The sequence below is a fragment of the Narcine bancroftii genome, chromosome 4 (genome assembly GCF_036971445.1).
Source record: "Narcine bancroftii isolate sNarBan1 chromosome 4, sNarBan1.hap1, whole genome shotgun sequence".
In the NCBI taxonomy this organism is placed as follows: Eukaryota; Metazoa; Chordata; class Chondrichthyes; order Torpediniformes; family Narcinidae; genus Narcine; species Narcine bancroftii.
This window is the reverse complement of record NC_091472.1, coordinates 70,625,237-70,642,701: the sequence shown is the minus strand read 5'-3', so window position 1 is coordinate 70,642,701 and position 17,465 is coordinate 70,625,237. Positions and strand designations below refer to the sequence as shown.

The window sequence follows — 17,465 nt, the reverse complement described above, 5'->3', positions numbered from 1 at the left end:
TTTTAAAGAGCCCTACCGGCAGAGAACGGAGCTCCACTGCTGATTCCTGTGCTTCTCCTCCTGGATCCATTCCACGCTGAGTCCTGGCTTCTTGTAAACAAGTAGGCTCTAATATCTTCGGAAAATGTAATTTCTTAACAATCTGTTGCCGTTTTTTCTTGCTTTTTTTCAACAATTGTACCATTGGAAACTAGTTTAACAGCTCTAACTATATCTAACCTTGAAAAGATTTTAACGGGCATTTAAAGACAAAACAACACCAAAGAGTCGGGAGAGGACTGGAAGGCACGTCTATTCCTTACGCCATCTTGCCACGCCCCCTGTGGCTGACAAGTCCGATGCGGGACAGGCAGATACGGTTGCAGGGGAAAATTGGTTGGTTGGGTTTGGGTGTTGGGTTTTTCCTCCTTTGTATTTTGTCAGTGAGGTGGGCTCTGTGGTCTTCTTCAAAGGAGGTTGCTGCCCGCCGAACTGTGAGGCGCCAAGATGCACGGTTTGAGGCGATATCAGCCCACTGCCGGTGGTCAATGTGGCAGGCACCAAGAGATTTCTTTAGGCAGTCCTTGTACCTCTTCTTTGGTGCACCTCTGTCACGGTGGCCAGTGGAGAGCTCGCCATATAACACGATCTTGGGAAGGCGATGGTCCTCCATTCTGGAGACGTGGCCTGCCCAGCGCAGTTGGATGTTCAGCAGCGTGGATTTGATGCTGTTGGCCTCTGCCATCTCGAGTACTTTGATGTTAGGGATGAAGTCGCTCCAATGAATGTTGAGGATGGAGCGAGACAACACTGGTGGAAGCGTTCTAGGAGCCGTAGGTGATGCCGGTAGAGGACCCATGATTCGGAGCCGAACAGGAGTGTGGGTATGACAACGGCTCTGTATACGCTAATCTTTGTGAGGTTTTTCAGTTGGTTGTTTTTCCAGACTCTTTTGTGTAGTCTTCCAAAGGCACTATTTGCCTCGGCGAGTCTGTTGTCTATCTCGTTGTCGATCCTTGCATCCGATGAAATGGTGCAGCCAAGATAGGTAAACTGGTTGACCGTTTTGAGTTTTGTGTGCCCGATGGAGATGTGGGGGAGCTGGTAGTCATGGTAGGGAGCTGGCTGATGAAGGACCTCAGTTTTCTTCAGGCTGACTTCCAGGCCAAACATTTTGGCAGTTTCTGCAAAACAGGACGTCAACCGCTGAAGAGCTGGCTCTGAATGGGCAACTAAAGCGGCCTTGTCTGCAAAGTGTAGTTCATGGACAAGTTGCTCTTGTGTCTTGGTGTGAGCTTGCAAGTGCCTCAGATTGAAGATTGCGGTACCGGATGTAAACAGCGTGTTCATTGTTGAGGTCTTTCATGGCTTGTTTCAGCATCATGCTGAAGAAGATTGAAAAGAGGGTTGGTGCGAGAGCGCAGCCTTGCTTCACGCCATTGTTAATGGAGAAGGGTTCAGAGAGCTCATTGCTGTATCTGACCCGACCTTGTTGGTTTTCGTCCAGTTGGATAACCATGTTGAGGAACTTTGGGGGGCATCCGAGGCGCTCTAGTATTTGCCAAAGCCCTTTCCTGCTCACGGTGTCGAAGGCTTTGGTAAGGTCAACAAAGGTGATGTAGAGTCCTTTGTTTTGTTTTCTGCACTTTTCTTGGAGCTGTCTGAGGGCAAAGACCATGTCGCTAGTTCCTCTGTTTGCGCGAAAGCCGCACTGTGATTCTGGGAGAACATTCTCGGCGACATTAGGTATTATTCTATTTAGGAGAATACAACCATATAATTACACCAACCTTGGGTTAAGGAGTTTGAAAGTACCTATTGAATGCCACACAAGGCTGAAAAGAGTTGCTAATCTGGTCTCGTATTAACACAGGCTTATATGAACTCTAAACAGGGCAAAGAGTATGTTTTAGACAGAGTTAATCACTGTGAATTGACTGATAGAGGGAGACAAAACTCTGGCAGTATGCCATATTTTATTATGCTTGGTAATGGACAAGTAAGCCTATTCCCCCTTTATATTAAATGGTATTACCATCTCCATCTCCTGCTCTCAGCATATTGTTCCTTAGAAACACAACCAATAAAAGCTTAATTTTGGTTGTTCATCCATTACAAAACAATCCACTTCAGTGGCACAGAAGCAGGGGGTCATTTGGTTCATTGTGTCATTCTGAATCTTTCAAAAGAGTTATAAACTTAGTCTAACCTCTCTGCACATTTTCTTGCATTTACTTTACATCTTAAATCTATGTCCACTTTCCTTTTACAACTAACTTACATTTACCTGCACCATAATACTTGCTGCATTAAAATAATGTTTCCTCCTTCCTCCCCTCTCTATTTTTTCCTTAATTACTTTAAATATTCCTGTGGATAGTCACACTCCTGTTCTAAATTATAACTCCTTTTTGGTTTACTGTGAATAACATTCTCTTCCTTTGGCTAAACAGCCAACCCATCCACTACAGTGCACCTTTGATGAAGTGTTCATGAGTTACACCAGTAGATTATTATGCTTCTTTAATGACACCTCTCAAACCCAGTGATGCATCATCAATAACTCCAAAAGACGAGAAGTTATGTAAAACTGATAGACTTTTATCAGCAATAGAATGGAGGCGTGTCCATGCTGGTTGACTGTCCTAAACTGGGTACGGGGCTGTGGGGAAGTCACTTTTATTTGAAGTCTGTGAGGAGGAGCCACAGGTACAAGTCAGCCAAAAGGGGCATGTCCAGATAGCTAAATATGCATACAGTGGTTTATCACACCCAGGAAAGACAAGGATCAAGTGTTGATCAACCATCGGCTGTAAATTTACTTCTGAGTACCCCTTTAGAGTCTTAGTTGTACAGTGGAGAAGTAGGTCCTTTGACCCACTTCCTCTATAACTTCATCATGCCTATCAGTATTCATCCCACTTCTGCATTAATTGCATATCCCTCTATGGCTTGCTCGTTCAAGGATATGCCCAGTTACCTCTGAAATATTTTTACTTGTCCTGCCTCCACCATGTCCTCTGGAAGTTCATTCCAGATACTCACTGCTCTTTGAATGGGAAAAATTTACTCCTCCAATCCCCTTTAAGCCTCCTTTTTCTCCAACCTCTGCCTGTAGTTTTAGACATCTCTACCATCAATCTATTCTCATAATTTTAAGTCTACCACCATAATAGCTATGAGCACATTTATCATCTGTATAAACCTTTATTATCGTTGGGTCAGAATTCATGGAATGTTTTAGTTTGTATTGTACATACCCTCTCCAGGTGGACCATATAATGGTTCAAAAAAGCAGTTTTCTGAGTACATCTTTTCTGACTCAATTGAGGTGCACAAAATCCCATCTTTTGCTATGATGCAATATATTCTGAGAATTAGTCAATAAAAATTCGTACTAATGCTCTTGCACAGGCAGTCCTGCTGCATTACGAGCAGCTTCTGTTTTGATAAACATCCTTTATCCGAAAGTGTTAAAAATCACCTGATATAGTAGCCCTGCTGCTACAGTATTACAATGAATGACATCAAAAACATGTAAAACTGATAAAGAACAATTACAAAAATAGAGAGAGAGAGAGAGAGAGAGAGAGAGAGGAAACTAGTTCTGCAGCTTGTATCCTTGTCAAGTGCTCATAACCTGGGAACTGCTTGTATAAGCATTCTCTTGTGCCAAAAATACACATTTACACAGTGAGAAATATACATACAGTCACTGCCAAAAACACACTTGGAACTGATTATATCGGAGACAAAATAGAATCCTTCTAAATGTTGCCCTGATATGCAATTCTCTTTTCCAGGTGTCGAAAGGTCTTGCCAAGCAGACTGAATTGAATGATTTTCTGCTGGATGTTTCCAAGTAAGTGATTCATGTCTCTGGTTCGATAAACAAATTATTTAAGGCAATTTATGTCGGCAAGTGTTGGCTTTGCAGTCAGCCTAGTTCATTAAATTTTGAAAAGCAAAATGAAAGAACAGAAACCCTCGATTATGCTGCATAGATGAAGCAATGGTTGTAGCAGAGCACAAACCTGAAAATTCCCTTTGGCATCTTTTGATGACATTGTAGATAAAATTACTTGCTTGATCTGATTGGTTATGTCTGCTGCTGGATTTCCTAACAACTGCACTGAAAGAGCCTGATTTAATTTTTTATGGATTGTTATGCCTTTAAACAGCAAAACTTCAGCATCCAACCTAAACTTCCACTGAGAATGGTGACTGTTACACTGTCATATTTAATTTCTTAATTCAATGTAGTACATCACTGACCTCACTTTCGTGGCTAAATTACGATTGCAGGAGTATCAGAGCCAGCACCACCAGGCTGAGGAACAGGTTCTTCCTACGGGCAGTGAGAATGCTGAACGACCAAAGGAACTGCTCGCACTAACCATCCAAGACTCTCATTTGTACAAAACAATATTTATTTATTTACAAAGATAAAATACTTGTCTTGCATATGTATTGTCAGTATGTGAGTTATGTCCGGTTGTGTGTTTGCATGTTTTGCACTGAGGACTGATGAATGTTGTTTCGTCAGGTTGTACTTATACAATCAGATGACAATAAACTTGACTTGATTGCTCCAAATTAAATACACTGTCCAAGATATTCTTGCAGCAATGAATGACCCACTCACATCACTGATCTACATGGCAAATCCAAGCTTACATTTTTAGATCCACCTTTGTTACTTTGTGCTCCCAAGCCTGTACATTCCTCAATAATAAGGATGTGTGCAACCCATGAATACCAATATATAATGGGCAGGGTTGGGGGTAGGCAGACAGAAGAAGTCCTGCCCTCAAAACAGCTGAAAGTAACTAAACTGTATCTGCAGGCAAAATAAGATGACTTCCTGAAATATCTCTGGAACTTGTAAACATTCCAAAGTAAAATGTTAGGAAGTGTTAGCAATTTTAAAGATTAACCTAAAGCAGCTAGTCAAACCATTTTAAATAATTAAAACTGTTTAACAAATTTGCCACGGATGTATATATTTCTTTGCTTCCTTTAGCCATTCCTCTAATTAAAATGAATGGCAGTACTGTTCCAGCTAATTTCTGATTTCAGATTTATTGTCAGAGTACATACATGACATCACATACAACCCAAATATTCCTTTATCCTGTGTGCAGAGCAGAATTACGCACCATAAACAAATAAAAGAACTGTAAATTGATAATTAATGTAAACAAACTGCAATACAGAGAGAACAAAGAAAAATCAATGAATAAAGTGCACAAGTAAGTGTCCTTAAATGAGTCTCTGATTGACTTTGTTGTTGAGGATTCGATGGTAGAGGGGTAGCAGCTGTTCCTGAACCTGTTGGTGCATCACTGTGCCAAAGGCCATGGTTACTCGCTCTAATCAGAAGCCATGGATGACAGCAGAGGTGCGTGTGCTGCTCAGGAACTGAGATGCTGCCTTCAGAGTGGATAACAAGGTAGCCCTAGCTATTGCAAGAGCCAAGCTATCTAAGGCCATCAGGAAGCAAAGCGTGTGTATAGCCAGTGCATGCACAGTCACTTCCAGGGCAGCAAGGATATGCAACCCAAGACATCACCAACCACAAGACTACACCATCTGCCCATACTGGTGATGCCTCACTCCCAGATGCACTGAACAACTTCTATGCATTTTGAGGTGAAAAATGGCATGGTGGCGAAAAAGGCCACCTCTCCCCCAAATGATCAGCTGCTGTGTCCTGCAGTAGCCTAGGCGAAGAGAGAGTTAGGCAAGGTCAACCCACGGAAAGCTGCTGGACCAGTTAACATTCCCAGCAGAGTGCTCAGGGGATGTGCAGCTCAGCTAGCAGATGCTCTCACCGACATCTTTAACATCTCCCTGAGAAGCTCTGTAGTCCCAACATGCTTCAAAGCCACCACAATTATTCCCCTTGCTGAAGAAGTCGTCTGTGTCCTGTCTCAATTACTACTACATACTAATGTCCATCATCATGAAGTGCTTCGAGAGGCTCATCATGGGGCACATCAAGGTCCTACTGCCCCCATCACTGGACCCCTGCAATTCGCATATAGATCCAACTGCTGTATGGTCAACACCAGCACTACCACCCTTCATCTAGCCCTTACCCATCTGGAAAATAAGGACTCGTATGTTCAAATGCTGTTTATTGACTTCTTTTCGTAAATTAACACAGTCATACCTTAGTACCTGATAAGGAGGTTGAGTCTTCTGGGTCTAAACACCTCCCTCTCCAACTGGATTCTTGACTTCCTGTTGGGAAGACCTCAAGCAGACCAGCTCGGTATCAGAACTTCCATCACACTGAGCACAGGGGCCTCCCAAGGTTGTGTGTTTAGCCCAGTGTTGTTCACTCTGTTGGCCTATGATTGTGTAGCTAAACACACCTCGAACCACATCTTCAAGTTCACTGACAACATGACCATGGTGGGCCTTATTAGCAAGAATGAGGAGTCGGCATACAGAGATAAGGTGTAGTTGCTAATGGACTGGTGCAGAGGCAACAACCTGTATCTGAACGTTAATAATGTCGACTTCATGAGAGCCCAGGAGGACTACTCTCTGCTGATCATTAACGGCTCGACCGTTGAGATCATCAAATGTATCAAGTTCTCTTAGTGGAGAATCTCATCTAGGCCTTTAACATCAGCTCCATAGCCAAGAAAGCCCAGCAGCACCTCTACTTTCTGCAAAGGTTGAAGAAAGTTTATCTCCCACCCTCCATCCTCACTACATTCTACAGAGGATCTGTTGAGAGCATCCTGTGCAACTGCATCACTGCCTGGTTTGGAAGCTGTACCGTCTCAGAATGCAAGACCCTCCAGAGGATAGTGAATTCAGCAGAAAAGATCATTGGGGGCTCTCTTCCTACCATGAAGGACATCTACAACACTCGATGCAGGTGAAAGGTAATAAACATTGTGAAGGACTCCACACCCCCTCATGTAAACTGTTCTGCCTTCTGCTGTCTGGAAGGAGGTACTGTAGCACTCAGGCCCTAACATCCAGATTGGACAATAGTATTTTCCCCCAAGCCATCAGGCTCCTGAATTCCCAGAACATATGTGGATAGTGTACTGTGGATCTTTACTGAATACATTTTAATTTTTTAATGTGTTTAACTTCTAACTTATATTTATGTTAATATGCTCCGTGGTCCTGGAGAAATGCTATGTTGTCTTTACTGTGCCAGCATGGTATGAATGATAAATAAAGGTGGCTTGGTGAGTCATGTCACACCTATACCCCTTCCCTGAAGGCAGCAGCGAGAACAAAGCATGTGCTGGGTGGTGTGGCTCTTTGATGATTGCTGCTGCCCTCCGATGGAATCATTTTTTCCCTGTAGATGTATTCAGTAGTGGGGAGGGTTTTGCTGTGATGATCTGTGCTGTGTCCACTACCTTTTGGATGAATTTACACTTAGGGGTATTGGGGTTCCCTTACCAGACTGTGATGCAGCCAGTCAGCACACTTTCCTCCAAACCTCTGTAGAAATTATCCAAGGTTTCTGGTGTCATACCAAACCTCTGAAAACTCCTGAGGAAGTAGAAGTACTGACGTGCTTTCTTCATGATGTCATCGGTGTGTTGGGTCCAGGAAAGATCCTCCGAGATAGTGACTCCCAAGAACCTAAATGTCCTCACCCTCTCCACCTCTGTTCCCACAATGATCACTGGATCATACACCTCTGGTTTTCCCTTCCTGAAGTCAACAATCAGCTCCTTAGTTTTACAAAAAATAAACCACAGTACATTAATTTAATAATAAGTTATACACGAATAGAAAGGCATACATGTGGTATATCCACCCTCCCTCCCACACCTCCCCCCAACACCCCAAAGAAAGAAGAAAGAAAAAGAGATTACCAATGAATATATAAATTTTTATTTACTGCCATGGAGCCAAGTACCATCCAGGACGAGTCATGAGAGTTTAGATTTTTAAACCTACTTGTTGTAAATATGGGCTCCATATTTAAAAAAAAAAGAATGATGTTTATCACGTAAATTATGTTATTTTTTTTCAAAAGGGATGCAAGATCTCATTTCAGTATGCCATCTTTGCATCCCTAAATTTGTATCAGACTGCACTGATTGTGGGCTGGAGGTGAGGAAATCCATCATCCAATTGTGCAATGGGATGTTAACTCTCAGCTGCTGGAGTTTGCTGATCAGTTTTCAGGGTCCAAGTACAGCCTGAGATTTTTTTCAAAATTTAGACATACATAATTGGGTTTAATTGAGGAGCACAGTAACAGGCCTTTTGGGCCTTTCAACCTTGTGTTGCCTAATTACACCCAATTAACCTACACTCCCAGTCCATTTTGAACAGTGGGAGGAAACCAGAGCCCCCAGGGAAAACTCACACAGACACAGGAGAACATACCAACTCCTTACAGACAGTGTGGGATTTTAACCCCAGTCCCAATCACTGGTGCTGTAAAGGCGTTGCACTAACCGCTACGCCAACCGCGCTGCTGGCATATTTCCTGTGTAAATACCAAGAATTCAATATCACAGCACAGTCTAGAAAAAAACTGGTAAAAGGGAAACTAGGAATTCAGGACTTCCACGTTCTCACCTTGTGAACTGCTGGTATCTCCCCAAAATGTGGACCAATTGTTGAATGGAATGCATACAAAATTTTGTTCAATTTTTTTGATGGTACAAAAATACATCTTTAATAAAAAAACTGCTAAATTATGGAAGATGGTCCACATTCTGTGGACTGATGTGAAGTATTCATTTAGTCATATTCTTGATGGGCAGAACATTGGACTTTGAGATGCCAGGCCAGGAACTGGAGTTAAAACTTGTGCTGTCATCAATTGAGAAACATTCAGTTTCCCAAGGAAGATTTCAATCAACATTAAAAAGTTGCCAGGTTTATGTGGATACTGAGTTGCTATTGAATCTTATTGGGATTCCATGGAATGACAGGTTGGGTGGTTAGGATTTGGGTAAGTACCTTTCTGGATGTGTGTTTCTCCATTTTGATTGGCCATGAGGCAGGGTTTCCCCTGAGGTAAAAAGATAAGAACATAGGAAGTAGGAACAGGAGTAGGCCAAAAATGGCCCATCGACCCTACTCCGCCATTCAATACGATCATGGCAGATCTAATTTATGAAGGTGAGTGTCATTTTTTCAGAGACCTTGAAAATGTTCTTGCATGGGTGGGCAAATAAAAATAATGTTAAGAGTTATAAAAGGTTGAATAGGAAAACTTTGAAAAGACATGAAATGCTGATTGATCAGTCCAAATAACCCCCTTCTATATATCATGTCAGTTTTTTGGCATGAAGAAAAATCATCTGAAGTGAAAAGATGGGAGCCTCGTATGTTACAACTCTAAATTGCATTCCCAGTTCTGTTCCTGTAAAATGGACCCTTTTCACAAATGAGAAGAAAACCTAGATCAGAATACAGCAAAAACTCTGGTGTCTGGCACCTGTGGGGATTGGTATTTGCTGGATAAGTGAATTTTCCGGTGGTTTATGATTGCGTGTGGCTTGGTTTGGCGAACAACTGCTAGGGGCACCAATTTTAAACTTTCGTATTTTTTTCCTGGTTGCTTGAGGCTGCCAGTGACACGAATTCTAGATAACAGGGATTTTACTGTATATGGAAATTGCTGCGAATGGTATAAATAACTCCTTCTATTCATCTTTTTCTCTTGCAGAACTTACTTTGATAATATATTGGCAATAGACTCACTACTTGAAAATATTATGGTGAGTACCTGTTTATGCTGCTGGAAGAATCCAGATTTCAGAAAGAAATGTTTGACTTGAACATGTTGTAGGAATGAAAATTTGACATTCTGTAATTGGCAAAAAATATATTTGAATATCTATGATAAAATTGAACCAGTTGAACACGCTTTGTTGTAATACTAAGTCCTAAAGAAACAAACAGACAGTTTCTTTTTCAACCTTTTCATTGGTTTTAATATATGCAAAGTACATAGGTACATATAGTAATAATAATAAAGTAAGTTAATATCAAGTTACAAGTATCAAGTAATAATAAACAAGGTGCTTACCATGATTAGAAAACAGTAAAAGAAAAAAAAAACATATATTCCTAAACTAATCTAATAATTAAACCCCACCCTATGAGGGTTTCTGGCCAAGTTAAGGAGTGCACTACAAATAGTAATAACCATGAAGTCATAAAAAAAGCAGAGATGAATAATCTACAAATTTTGAAAGTATCAAGAAAAGGGCCCCAAAGAGAAAGAAAGTTACCATCTATTGCAGTTTTAGAACGCCTATTTTTTTTTCTAGAGAAACACATGCCATCACATCCAATAACCATCGAGAATGAGTGGGAGGGACAGCGTCTTTCCATCTCAGCAGAATGGCCCTTCTAGCAATGAGGGAAGCAAAACCCACAGCATGTGATTGTGAGGAAGTCAGTATTAAAACCATTGGCACACTCACTCCATAAATAGCAATGAATGGGCTAGGAATCAAATTAATATTAAGAACTAATGATAAAGTATGATATACCCCTTGCCAAAACATATTCAAAACATATGATACAACATACCTTCCTCGTTAGGCATTTTTCACATTTAGAGGAAATATTAGGTTAAAATTTAGCTAACTGAACCTTAGAAAAATGTGCTCAATGGACTACTTTTAAATTGAATTAGTGAGTGCCTAGCTCAAAGAGATGAGTGAACACTTTTCAAAATGGAATCCCATGTAGTTTCAGCAAATGGTTGTTGAAAGTCATTTTCCCACAATTTCTTAATGCCACGTAGGGAATTATCCGTAGATCTTGAAAGCAGTTCATAAAGGGCAGAAAACAATCCTTTATGATTAGGTTTAAAATTATATACTTCCCAAATAAGGTTAAAGTTTAAATCCTGTGGAACCCTCGATGTTAAAGAATTTAAGAAGCTCCAAATCTGTAAATAACGAAAAAAAATGTTTAGGTATTTTAAATTTAATAGATAATTATTCAAAAGAAGCCAAGTTTTGGTCACTGTATAGATCTAGAAAATATTGGATACCCAAGCTTAGCCACTGAGTATAACCAATATCTTGACTGAAAGTAGAAAAAAGGAATTATGTAGAATCAGGCTAATCAATAAAAACCTACGAAAACCAAAATGTTTTCTAAATCGAAATGAAAATCTCATAGTAAGTCTGAATACCAAATTATCAGTTAACTGGGAGGCCAAAAAAGGCAAAGGTGCTCAAAGTATCGAAATGAGAGAGTACCGTTTAGTAGACTTAATCTCTAGGTCAAACTATCTTGACCCTGTTTAAATGATTATAAACTCAGTTTGTAAGGCAATTGTAAAACTGAAGATTTTGTGTTGTTAAAGATCCAGTAAAACCAAGATGTGCTTATGACAGTCAATTTTTTTGAAATTAAAGATAATTTTCCTTCTGATTGGCAAACTGCCAGTTCTTTCTAATAGTTTGCTCTTGGAGCCATCTCTTTTAAGCTGCCTGCTCCCAACTGCAGCTTTATAGTGGGAAGCTGACACTTTCCTGCTCACTGAGGTTCAACTTACCATGTGACCCTGAAAGTGGAAAAGACATGCTCTGCTCTCTGGTTTGCCTTGACAGTTAGGAAGCTCCATCCAGCGGTTTACTTTGCAGTTGAGCTTGTTGTTTTAACTTTAATGTTTGTAAATGGACATCATGATGCACCATTAATAACTCCAAAAGATTAAAGTTGAACAAATTGATAGGCTTTTATTAGCTTTAGAACAAAAGCACATCCATGCTGCCCAACTGTTCTACACTGTGCGGGGGCTGTGGAATATTTTGGAGCCTGTGGGAGGAGCCACCTGCACAGTCGGCCAATGGTTATACCCAAACAGACAAACATTCATACAGTGGTTAACCACATTCACCCCTTGTTTTATCTTCGAGTCCACCAGGGTGAAGTGGTAATGATACAGTCTATCAGGTGGTCTGGTTTTTCACTGTGACCATCGTAATTTGGGCTGCGGTTGTAGCACAGTGGTGGGGACTTGAGGAGTCTGGAGCGCCTGTGTGCAATTGTCAGCATTGGACTGATGTGTATGCGGCAATAAGTCTGGCCTGTCCTCTGTTTGGGGTGAGGTAATGTGCCATGGCCCAGGTGTATCATGGGTGGATATGGGTGAGGGGCAGTGTGGAGTGATTAGTGAAGGACTCCAGGGCCCCTAAGGGTGCCAAATCCTTAATGGAGACATGTGCCATGACCATCAGGATACACTATTCAGGCATATAGGGGTTGGCGTGGAGGAGATGGACCTTTTTAACCAGAGGGTTGGACATGGCATCACACATATTTCTGAAATAGGACCAGCCCAGGAGACATCAGTCACACTGGGAGTGTGGTCCCAATCTCAGATTTCCTAGGAAAGGAAAACATACGTTCATGCGGTGGGGCATTCGTGGCAGTACATAGAAAGGAACTGATGAAGTTGAGCTCCTCTGGGAGGACCTCTTTCCAGCAGGAGACTGGAAGGCCCCTAGACTGTAGGGCTAGGAGGACGGCCTTCCAGATTGTGGTGTTCTCCCTTTCCACCTCCCCATTCCCCCAGGGGTTGTAAATCATTTACTGGCCAGACTGCCTCGACAATGGGTTGGGACTCCTTCTTGACAGAGGAGTGTCGAATTTCGAGACCCTGGAGGGTACAGGAAAATAAAGCAATGGGTATGCCCGCCTGATTAAGGGCAGCAGCCAAAGCAAAGTCTGACGCATCACTTTCCACCTGGAATGGGATGGATTCATCCACAGCAATATCTGACTTGATATGGCTGATAGACTGCACAGCCCTCTGGCGTCAGAGGAAAAGAGGTGGTTTTGATGAGTGGATGAGCCTTGTCTGCATAGTTAGGGACCCATTGGCACCTTTTTAGAGCCTTAAGGCTGTGGGGAAGGGGAAGTTCCAGGAGTGGGCACAAGCGGTCCGGGACTGGACGAATGACCGTTCTCAATGACACAAGGATGGCAAGGCGGCTTGTGCAAAATACACACTTGGCCTTGTTCTTCGTGAGATTAAGGAGCTTGGCAGTTTTGAGGAATTTTTGAAGATTGGCGTCAAGGTCCTGTAGGTTATGGCAGTAGATGGTATCATTCTCGAGATACAGGAATGTGACCTGCAGCTCGTACTGAACTACCATGCAGTCCATCTCCCACTGGAAGACTGAGACTCCATCAGTGGTGCCAAAGAGAACACACAAGAAGTGGTAGAGAAGGTCATTCACCTTGAACCCAGTTTATTGTCAGTCCTATGGGTGAATAGGGAGCAGATGATGTGCGGATTTCAGGTCGATGGTTAAAAAATAAAGACCCGAAACTGTGCAATTTGGTTCACCATATCAAATATATGGGTGAGGGGGTACGCGTCCAGTTGTGTGTACCTATTAATGGTGTTACGGGTATATAAATATGTCTATAAAAGAGGTTGTGGGGGTTTAGTGTAGGTCACTTCACAATCAGAGTAACACCTTCACAAAAGACATTTCATTTAAAATGCAAGAGCTTTGCTGAAATTGAGACGTTGAGGCACCAATGATTTTGAAAAAGACAATGAAACTGCTTTGGAAGGAATTTCAAAAGCAGGTGCAAATAGAGAAGTCCGGGCTCAAGTGCTGATAAAGGTCTTTCAAGGATTGGGTTTCGAGCCTTGGGAGAAGTTGATTTTTACAAGCAGAGAGAGAGGAAAGAAAAAGCAGGATTTCTCTGAGGGAGAGAGAAGATAGTTCTGCAATGGCGTTGAGACTGGAACACGGCAAGCTGACAGGCTTGTTGAAAATCCTATTTTGAAGACGGGTTGTAAGTTTTGAGTTCGGCTTGCTCAAAACCCTTGTAGTTCTTACAAGAAGAAATTGCTGGCTAGAGTGTTTCTCCTGAAATAAGGGAAACAAGAGGAACTCCGTGGTGACCTGGAAGAAGAGGTTATCATTTGGAAAATCCATGATGGGGCACATTTTTTCAGCAAGACACTGAAATGGCTGATCAGAGGAAATCAGTTTGTGTGTGTGAGTCCAACAAGCAACAAATCTCTCTGTGAAAGCAACAAGAATCTTCCTGAGCGGTAACCATTTACTTTTAAGTACCAGACCCTAGTGAAAATTCATAAATGTTAAATTCTGAGCACAGTATAAGAATTGCCTGTTACTGGTGAACATGGAGAAGTGAGAAGTAAATGATTGGACTATTAAAGGAAAGAACTTACCTGAACATATACACATTACAAATATGTGTGCTTAGAATTAGAAGGGGAGCAAGTTAGGTTAAGTTAATAGTAATAACTTAAAGTTTGATCCCGTTTTTATGTTTAAAGAAAATTAAAAGCAACTTTTGTTTAAGTAACCATTTGTCTTGGTGAATTTTTATTGCTGATGAGTTTTTTGGTCCTCTGGGCTCTTAACAAAGTGGAGGATTATCCTTTTTGGATTGAAATATTTGGAGTTTTGGGATCTTAAACCATTGGAGTTTTTGTGATTTATTAGTTAATTGGTTTTTTCAAGCTAACTTAAATCTTGTGTGTGTGGAAAAATAGCAGCAATGGATGTTGGTACATTTTTGTCACAACCTTCACCTGCGGAGATTGAGCTTATCTTGCTCCAGTAATCTTTGGCGCATGTAGTTCAACCTAATTCCTGCAACATAGGCATCCATAATCAGTTCCACAGCGGTCATGGCCTTACATTCACCGGCCATTCCAAGGAGTTGTAGGGCCTGAAAGAACATGGCATTTGACTCCCCGGGTCACTGCTTTCAGATCACCAGGAGATGCCTGGCATAGACTTTGTTAATCTTTCATAGGTACTGGCCCTTTAGAATGTCCATGACCTCCTGCTACATTGCAGCGTCCCTTTTTAAAAAAAATATTTATCATTTGTATTAATACAGACAAAAATATTCAATATAACATAATCGTTTGATCATACATAGTGATACAGAAAAAGAACTTTTAGATTTTTCTCATCAACCCCCTCACCCCAAAAGTAAGAAAAAAAAGGAGACACCTACTACGACATATACAATAGCATTATCATATATAATCACCAACATCGAAGTACTCGAGCTGGCAGAGTCCACAAGCATCGAATCCATGCTGCTGAAGACCCAACTGCGCTGGGTGGGTCACGTCTCCAGAATGGAGGACCATCGCCTTCCCAAGGTCGTGTTCTATGGCAAGCTCTCCACTGGCCACCGAGACAGAAGTGCACCAAAGAAGAGGTACAAGGACTGCTTAAAGAAATCTCTTGGTGCCTGCCACAATGACCACTGCCAGTGGGCTGATATCGCCTCCAACCGTGCATCTTGGCGCCTCACAGTTCGGCGAGCAGCAACCTCCTTTGAAGAAGACCGCAGAGCCCACCTCACTGACAAAAGACAAAGGAGGAAAAACCCAACACCCAACCCCAACCAACCAATTTTCCCTTGCAACTGCTGCAACCGTGTCTGTCTGTCCCGCATCAGACTTGTCAGTCACCAACGAGCCTGCAGCAGACGTGGACATACCCCTCCATAAATCTTTGTCTGCGAAGCCAAGCCAAAGAAGGAATTATTATTATTATAATTTCTAAATGAGAGGAGTGGATAAAGTGGAAGAGGTGGACAGAAATTTATTCATAAAGTTCATATATGGTTTCCAAATGCTATAAAAATTTTCAGCTCGATTCCTTAAATTATATGTAATTTTTTTTAAGGTATACAATTTTGTATTTCACTGTGCCATCTACTTAATAATACTTCATTATCAGCTTTACATGTTATCACTATACATTTCTTTGCAGTTGCTATTGTTAGACTTTTTAAAAAAATTTCTTGGCATTTATCCAATTTCAATTTTGTATCCTTCTCATTTATATCCCCAAGTGAAAAAAAATCTTGAATCCTTTTGTATCTTTATCTTCATAATTAGTCTTCACAATAGACTCACATCATTCCAAAACCTTTCCGCTTTTTCACAAGACTACACTGAATGTAAAAAGTCCCTATTTCTATCGCACATCGAGAACACTTATTTGAATAATTAGAGTTAAGTCCATTTAATTTATATGGAGTATAATATAATTGATGGAGAAAATTATATTGGACCATTTGGTATCTAGCATTAACTGTACTCATTACACTTTCTTGATACAATTTTGACCATATTTCCTCTTGAATTTGTATGTTTAAATCTTTCTCCCATCGTATTTTTGATTTATATAAATGTTTTTTCCTCATAGTTTCTTGTAATTTTGTATACATATTAGTAATAAATTTCTTGACTATGAATGTATCTGTTATATCTTCAAATTGACTTTGCTTTGAAAGTCTCAAACCTGTTCCCAATTTCTCTTTTAAATACAATTTTAATTGATAATATGCAAAAATTGTATTATAATGTATATTGTATTTGTCTTTTAATTGTTCAATTTTTTTTTAAATCCTGAAAAAACAATCTTTTATCTTCTGTAAACCTTTACTATTCCCATTATCAAATAAGGAATTATTCAAAGTAAAAAGAAGTTGATTTCGTTGTAACAACATTTTTGGTAATTGATAATTTTTAATTCCTCTCTCAATATGGATTCCATTCCTTATTTTTAATAAACATTTTAAAACTACTGTCTCCTTAGTTCCTTTGAACAACTCAGTTTTCAATTTATGCAAAATTTGCTCTGGGATAAATTCACCAATTTTATTCATTTCAATCTGAACCCAAGTGATTTTTCACCCCTTTGATAACAGGAGGACTAAAATCTCAATGAACTGCTTTAAAATAATTCTTAAAATTTGGTAATCTCACTCCTCCCTGATCAAATTTCCATGTTAATTTTTCCAAACCAATTCTTGACATCTTGTCTTTCCAAATAAACTCTCGTATTATTTTATTCAAACTTTGACAAAATGATTCTGGTACATGAAATGAGTAATGATTGAAATAAATATTGTAATCTCAGAAAAATATTCACTCATCCTATTAATGTTATTGGTAAATCTTTCCATCTTCTCAAATCATCTTCCATCTTTTTTAATGGCACATAATTTAACTTAAACAAATTTATATTTCAATTAATTTTTATTCCTAAATATTTAATTGCATCATTTTGCCATTTAAATTTTGTCAATCTTTTACACTGAGAGTAATCCATATCCACCATAGGCATCACCTCACTTTCATCAACATTGACTTTATAACCCGATTCTAGTCCATATTCTTTTAATCCCTCATTCAAAATTTAACAATATTTCTGGTCTTGTTAAATATACCATAATATCAGCTGCAAATAAACTATTTTTATGTTTTTTATTAGCTCTTTCAAATCCTTTAATTTCTTTATCAGTTCTAATTATTTCAGCTAATGGCTTGATTGCTAATGCAAATAGAAAACGTGATAATGGGCAATCTTGTCTTGAAGACCTTTCTAATAAAAAGGACTTTGATATTTGTTTATTCATAATCACTTTTGCTTTTGGCTGATCATATAATGCCTTTATCCAATTTATAAAAGTATTTGGAATCCCAAAAGCAT

The 17,465-nt window shown here is 40.2% G+C and overlaps 1 protein-coding gene across 9 annotated transcripts in view; it reads left to right on the top strand.

Moving 5' to 3' along the window:
* Positions 1 to 17,465, top strand: part of pde10a (phosphodiesterase 10A) — a 218,907-nt gene that overhangs the window by 98,592 nt on the left and 102,850 nt on the right. For all 9 annotated transcript variants that reach the window (XM_069931573.1, XM_069931577.1, XM_069931571.1 and 6 more), the window contains 2 exons: positions 3,783 to 3,841; positions 9,653 to 9,704. In XM_069931573.1, the coding sequence (XP_069787674.1) occupies positions 3,783 to 3,841; positions 9,653 to 9,704 (111 nt within the window). The remainder of the gene's footprint in view (positions 1 to 3,782; positions 3,842 to 9,652; positions 9,705 to 17,465) is intronic.